The 7,929-nt window shown below is 38.8% G+C and overlaps 1 protein-coding gene across 1 annotated transcript; it reads right to left on the bottom strand.

Annotated features, from left to right (window-relative positions):
* Positions 1-2,855: 2,855 nt before the first annotated feature.
* Positions 2,856-4,562, bottom strand: LOC132987551 (zona pellucida-like domain-containing protein 1). The gene has a single exon (XM_061054664.1). The coding sequence runs from the start codon at positions 4,466-4,468 to the stop codon at positions 3,311-3,313; it is 1,158 nt and encodes a 385-aa protein (XP_060910647.1). The 5' UTR covers positions 4,469-4,562; the 3' UTR covers positions 2,856-3,310.
* Between the last annotated feature and the right edge of the window lie 3,367 nt (positions 4,563-7,929).

A 7,929-nucleotide genomic window follows, 5' to 3' on the forward strand; every position in this document is an offset into this window, starting at 1 on the left:
GCTCCATGTGCTGTATGTGAAGATCACCTTTGTGTGTGGGTCGATTTACAGTGAGATGTTCAACAAAGCCAAATGTTTCTTCTGAAACTCATTATTCCTGTATGTCTTTACCTTTCAGTGTGACTCTTTAAAGTGAGGCTAGGAGAGGACTTACTCTCTACAGAGCTAGGTGATACTGTGTTGTATTTGCTAATAACTACTAAGGTACTTCTCTGGAGAACAAGATGGCGGGCTTTGCCACAAAAGATACATCAAAGACCATCAGAAAGCACATTAGAGAGAATTAAAAAAAAAAAAGAGTTTGCATGATTTTAGTGTGTTTTCCAAACCATTTTCTATTTTTTTTATCTTACATACTTTATATAATCCCTGAGGGAAGTTCTGTTTTTTTTTACACTCTGTTATTGAGAGACATGCTTCTCTCACACATAGACACAGACATGCACAAACAGGACCTGTGGACATGCACTAGTGGAAAGATGTTTGGGGGTTTGGTGCCTTGGTCAAGTGCACTTCAGCAGTTCTCAGCCCTGGCACCTGTCCAGCTACCAGACCAACATCCATATATGGTCCGCATCGGGATTTAAACCGACGACCCTCCGGTTCCTAACTCAAGTCCCTAAGGACTGAGCTGCTGCCGCCTAGCATATCATACACTAATAGATTATTCTCTTTTGTGGCGGGTAGCTAGGTAGTTTAATAGTAAATATATAGATATAGATATAGATATAGATATATATGTTAAATATCTTGTTTTTTTTACTTCAGTATAACCAGTTTCCTGCCAGCTGAAATGAATGCAAACTTTCCAATCAGAGTCAGAATCAGGTTTATTGCCAAGTAGATATACACATACAAGTATTTTGTCTTAGTGTTAAATTTGTTTTTAAATGAATTCCTCGTCATGATTTCTGTTTTCTGATAATCGATTCCAAACCTTTGTAACATGAATGTATACGAGTGTTCTACACATAATGATTATTTATCACTATTAGATTATTTCCTGGGTTTGCTAAGTCTGAAAATTTAAGAAATCTTTTATTTTCAGTAGCTACTTTTGGCATTTTACATTCCTGAGCAATAAAAAAGTTCCTCAAACGGTCTGAGACGGTTAGTACAGTCCTGTTTGACAAATGTTTTAGTCGTTCAGCAGGCATGTTATTGTAACTTTTTTCATGAATTCTTGTTAGATGCATGGAAAAAAAAGCTGATTCAGGAACAATCTTTCAATCTTTCAACAATGTTCATCTTTGTCATCTGAAGTAGGAAACTAGCTGTCTTTGTTCTGCTTTGAGAGGACTAAAACAAGCACCAAGAAGAAAACTTTAGTGGTCAAATAACCCTCACGAGAGGGCTCAGCATCCTCTTTCCATTCATCAACCTCCACCTCCGTAGTTCATCACAGACAGACAGGGCAGTTTGTGGCCCAGTGGGGTCAGAGATATACAGCCCAGAGTGTCCACATAGGCAGCCAGTTTCCTCCTCTGACATACACACAGGCCTTGGTGGGGGGGGGGGGGGGGGGGGGGACAAAACTCTGGAGACTTTCACACAGGAGCATGAGGAGGGAGTACTTTATAGTTTAATGTACCAGAGCAAATGTTGAGCTTTGATATGTACAGAAACGTTTAAAGGATTAAATAAATGTTTATCATAGTTTATCAAATGTAATTCTCTTCAGGTACTACGATCTACCCCACAGTCCAGGGATATACAAGGTTAGAAAATTCATTCATTAATATCGTCTTAAAGCAGGGCCATCGACCCCTCCCTATATATAAATAGTGGTAGGAGCCGCCATTACATCACCAGCTGTTTATCTGAGACTTGTTTTTGAGAAGTTTAAGTTTAGCATTTTGTCAGGTGGGTCTTAGTTTTTGAGTAAGATGTCACCTTATTGGAATGAGATCTTAAAAAAAAAAGCTGCAAAACCCGTAAAATGTTTAACTGTTAATCCTTAACCACACATTATCCATGTATGTATGGTTTATCAGAATCATTTGTAAGTTTTTATTAGCAATATCTTTGTTTTGGTTTCAATACAGGTCTGTTTAAACAGATGTTGCACACACACACACACACACACACACACACACACACACACACACACATACACACACACACACACACACACACACACACACACACACACACACACACACACACACACACACATATATATATATACATGATGATGATATATACATGATGAATCATCATCATGAGGTTGACACAATAGAATCATTAGATCAGCATTTATATAAGTAATTCATCATTTGAAAAGTAGCATCTTTTTCTCATAGTATTCTCTACATTTTGACTTCTGTGTATAACTAATGGCTTTGCCACCTGCAGGCCATTTGAAGTATTACAAGGTTAGGACACCTTCACATTTAATACATCCACATTTAATATGGAAACCTCGGTCTTGATGGTTATTTTTTATGAAAAAACATGCACAGAGAAGACACAGACTCTTGGATTTCATCGATTTATTTTCCACTTTAATTGTTACTAGTTATTATTTTACAGCAGTAAATTACTTCAGAGAATTACCGAACAAAGGAAGGTTTGTTCTACAGTCACTGGTTAAAACATTGATACATCATAATGGAGCCGTTTCCACACTTCAGTATTTTAAGACTTTGGAGTGTTTGCAGGAGATATGCATCAGGGTGGTGGGGCCTAAGGTGCTTTATGGACTTGATGAATGGTTTTGCATTAAATACTAAATATATCTGTTGTAAGTGAATGACAAACACAATTTGATTCTCCATTTAGGCAAGGTTACATTGTCATGTAATAGCTTAATTTGCTCCCCATTAATGAGAGGATTTCAATAAATTAAAGAGATAATACTTTGAAAGGTACTTTGACTTCTCTTTCAAAACACCCCACACACCTGTCATTCCACATAAACAGTCTGGGATCCCTGTAATGTTTTTGGATATTTTTTCTTCCTCCAGTTACCATTTCTTTTTTATATTTTTTTTGTCAAAGCATATAAAGTGCAGACATGCAATAACACCTATAGCTTTTATCTGACAATTTGGAGGTTTAGTAATTTTAAACACTAACAAATAGATCTACTGAATCTTCAAAAGACAGACCATTCTCCCAACTATCTCTCCAGGAGTGATACACAGGTAGGGCTATAGTTACAGACATACAAAGATCTCACAGCAGTGATGAGCTGACCCCTATCCTCCACTAGAAAAGTAAAATCAATGAGCAAACACAGTACCCCTCAAAAAGTATTCTACCCAAAGGCCTGTGGCAAGTACTCTGCATTAAGCACATGAATGCCTCCTTAGGTCCTGAGCCTTTTGTAAAACACAGCTGAAACACAAAGGGCAATAATGCAAGCAAAGGCAAGGATGCCAACAGCAACTCCAAGCCCAACGGCAGAGTCCTCTTCTTCAGCAACAAGGGGCTTCTCTTTAGATTCATTGGTGTCAGCTTTGGTGATGATCTCATTAGAGGTGATGGTGTACGTCTTGCTTATGCCATCGACAGATGTGTCCAGGGAGCTCCTCTTCCGTCTTTTGCTGCACTGCTTGAAGGTGCTGCAGGTGCTGATTTCACACAGCCGGGTGATGCAGTGGAGGTAGTAGGTGGACACGGTCTCGTTCTGCTGCTCGATGAAACGGAAGGCCGGGAAGCGGAATCTGGCACTCTGGCTGTCGCCGTTCTCGACCATGGTGGTGAAACGATCTTTTGAGCAGGGGACAAAGAGGTTGAAGTAGCTGGAGTTGGTAGGCAGTGCGGAGACAGAGGCGTAGCACCGGTCAAGGAGGACGTTGTACTGCCCAGTCAAGTTGGTGGCCTTGACTTCGACATACACGCTGGTCCTCAGCTCAATCCCCAGCCTTGGAATGGTCAGTGGTTTGGTATAGTTGGCATCCTTGAAGAGCTCCATGCTTAAGGTGCTGATGAAACTCCCATTGTTGTCCTTGATTGCAATGGAGGAGGCTGACACATCAACCTGGGTGTTGTTGACTAGGTATTCAAGGGGATAGGCACAGGAGTAGTAGTACTTCAGCTCAGCATTGTAAGTGATCGCACCTGTTGTAGGATCGACAGAGCGAATAACACCGCTGATGTTCACTGTCTGAATGTTGGAAAAGTCTGAGAATATACCCGTCCCAGCAGCACTGCTGGTCCTGAATGTGCTTCCACAGGCATGGGTCATATTGAGAGGGAAGTTAAAGCGAGCAACAGGCGGACTCACAGACTCGTCAAGGGTTGCTCTACAGGGCAGGTCCAACATATGGTTCAGGATCAGAAGAGTATCATTGTAGCCAGTGTAGACGACTGGGCAGATCTGAATGGCCAGACCAATGGATGCGGTGCCACACTGCACCGCGATGTCGCTCACCTGTGGCCGCCTTGCTTCTGTGCCACAGTCACTCAGCGTAAGTTGAGTACTTCTCGCTATAATGGATAGTAAAATTAAAATGATCTTCATGGTATTTCTTCAGCTTTGCCGTAGATGTATTAACTTCTCTGCAAAAAAAATCTTAACTCTGCTCTCTGTACTGCTGCTGCTGAGGTTTGGTAGATCTTCTCTGTTTGTTTGAAGTCTTCAGGCTGTATTTAGGGGTCTTTATAGGTATTTGTGTTCTCTGGGATTGGTCCAAAAGAAGGTCAAGCACCTCGCTATTTGTGAACAACTGCATTGTATTAAGTATGAGAGCTCAAGACTGGACCATATCCTAAGGGCAGCAACTGAAACTCGAAGCATCTTTCAGTCTTGAAATACAGGGACAATGGCTGTGTTCCTTTGTTGAGTTTGCTTTAAAATATAGTCTTCCATGTCCATATGAAGTAAGTGAACATAACACTACATAGTATGGATTCTGCATAATACACACAATACTTTGAAGGATTTTCTATCCGGTTGGAGCCCTAGCAGCTCCAGTAATGACCTACTTAGGATTCAAGAAGCAAGGTACTGACCCACTGGAGGATCCAGTCCAGGATTCTCTGAACAATTCTTGCATTTCCTTGACATAAATAATCGTTATCAAAAACAACGTGGAGCGGAATGGAACTTCATAGTAATGCTATGATGTCTGTGTTAAATTGTGACATTTGAGTTGTTTATTAATGCACAATGAGATGGTTGTTAAATGAAAAGGGACGAGAACAAATTAAGTGAGTTTGATGTGCTTTTTTGAACATGCATACAGAAAAGGATAAAACGAAAGACAGCCACACTGGAAGAACACAAATCTGTATTGGTGTATTGGTCTAAATTCTTGTAAAAAAAAAAAATCTAATTTGTCACATTCACCTGACAAGTTCAGTTCTTATTTCAAGATATATAAAGCAGGAAATGAGGCCTGAATTGATAGTTATAAGTAAAAAAAAAAAAAAAAAAGCAAGCACATTTTACTTGAGGGTCTTGAAATGAGATGTACAAAATATTTAGATATAGACACCTAATTTCTTCATAAACACATCTTGGTAGTATTCTTTTTTTGTTTGTTTAAGGTTTGTTTTTGGGCTTTCTATGCTTTTATTTACCCAGCCGATAGAGTCAGAAATTGGGGAGAGAGAGAGTAGGGAACCACATGCAGGAAAGGAGCCACAGGTCGGATTTGAACCCGGGCCGCCCAATTGGAGGACTATGGCATCCGTACAACCACTAGACAACCAGCACCCCAGACTTTAATTTCTGACTAGTCACTGTATCAAGTCTTTTGCTTCCTGACAAGTACTCCATACAAAGAAAAAGATGAAATGTCTCATAATTTTAAGATGTATACTCACCTTTATTGACAGGATGCAGCTAATCATGTAACTCTTAAACACTCAGTGATATTAGGTGGTTGATTGTCCTCTTTCATTTTTAACTCAAAGCATTAGAAGAGCACTTATGAATCCACCTTAAAGTGGGTTCCTCCAATCTTTTAAGGGGGATACAATCTCAGCAAATTAGTGCTTATTGTCCTAATAGTAATTTATCATCTAGTTTCAAAGGGTTAATGGCAGATTTAGGCTCCATATTTGTGTCACATATGGGAGGTGCATTAGCCTATTATGTTGTTGTTAAACACATGTTGGTCAACTTTTGTCGCCAGCGTATATTCAGAGACTGAAGTGATGAAAGGGCAAGCTGATCCTGCAGGGTATCATTAAGGTAACAGAATCCAAGCAGTGTCAGCAGAGACAAAGGAAGCGGCTCTTTACTTGAACTATGACAAGGACCAGGCTAGGCTTAAATAGCACTGCAGTGAACTATAAACAACCTACAAACGTTCATTGAAGAAACTTACATAAACAAACCTGAGTACAATTAGACAGACAGAGATAACACACAAAGGGAGACACACTTTGTAAACATTTTCTAATCTTATAAAGCTGAAGGTTTTAATGCAGTCAGCGTAGATAGTGATTTTTTTTGACAATGGCACTACAAACATGTGCGTCCTGTATTCTGGCCACTCTTTTCCATTTTAAGTCCACTGATACTGATGAAAAATGTGTCTAGTTTTCTAATTGGCCGTTTTAGGCATTAATCAGGTGATGGATAGTAAATATAGGACTATCATTCCAAACATGGGACAAACAAACCCATGGCTGTGTCAAACATTATAACAACAATGTTATACAGACCTCCAGATTGTCTATTAAATATCATTTTCAACATGGAAATTACTCACTCGATACTACCTTGTAAAAATGACTTTTTGTGAGAGCAGACGTGGAACACAAAGGCAATAATAAATTTTCAGATTTGAGTAATATTACAATACATTTTAAGAACGGCTCATATGATATTACATTATATATTTGATTGAGATAAACATAAGTCATGAAATATATGTTTTTACATGACAAAGACAATTGTTAATAGATCAAATATATATTGACACAATTTTAAGATTCATTTTTAATTTAGTTTATGATAAAAGAAAATCGGGTATATTTGGGGTGTGATTGAATAACTTTGTACTTGTTCCCACTCCTGTTTTGTGAAAGTGTCTTCAGCATAATAAGTTTCATCACTTGTAAATATGACTTTATCTCTCTGCTGGTTTGTAGGATCATTTCCCATTTACTGCATGTTCAAAATGATCATTTCAAATCATAGATATATAGATAGATAGATAGATAGATTGATAGATACAGTAGATGCAGTGCATTGAAAATGTTACTCATCACTTGTTACATATGAGGACATCGATCATTTTGACCTTTTTGAAAGGTCCCCCCTGTCATAGCACACCTTCTACCTTTATGTAAGTACAGTAGACACTGAAAGGATATAACAGGATATAAGAGTGATACACACCGCGCCCTGGAAACTGACCTAGTACAGTGACTCCAACCCAGGCCCCTGGCTGCATGACATCCCCTCTCCCCATCTTTCGGTGTACTCATGTTTAATGTAAAGCTATGTTATGGAATCAAGCAAAAGTTTTTTTTTAAAGACAATATCTTTAAAAAGAAGTATGAAAGAATGTGTTGGAGGTTAAGTTACATAAGACAGCTACTCAGATTAAGCTCAATATCCAATAAAGTATTTTTTTTAGGACGTAGACCTTTAGGGTCGGATCGATACGCTTGGCACCCCCAACAGAAGGGCACCAAAAACAGACAATACGGATCAGTTATTATGGTACCCTTCCAAACTGAACCTGACCACTTGGTAGATACAGGACTTAAGAGTACCACCTGGACCAGATGTTATTGTAAAGTGTCTTGAGATAACATTCGTATGATTGGTGTTGTTCAAAAAAACATTGATTGAGATATAGTCTCTAAAGATTTAGGATATAAAAATGTTTTTAAAAAAATGACCGAAGCTTTTTTGTAGATGAATGCAGATATGTTTGAATGAAAAATGATTTGTATTTCTTGCACACTGATCACAGTCCCGTTAGATCCCTTGTTGTCCTTTATGGATAAGAAATGCAAGGA

The sequence above is a fragment of the Labrus mixtus genome, chromosome 13 (assembly GCF_963584025.1).
Source record: "Labrus mixtus chromosome 13, fLabMix1.1, whole genome shotgun sequence".
Classification (NCBI taxonomy): Eukaryota; Metazoa; Chordata; class Actinopteri; order Labriformes; family Labridae; genus Labrus; species Labrus mixtus.

Bases quoted from the DNA above. Each gene is read 5' to 3' on its own strand.
- LOC132987551 (XM_061054664.1), bottom strand. From the start codon at position 4,468: ATGAAGATCATTTTAATTTTACTATCCATTATAGCGAGAAGTACTCAA.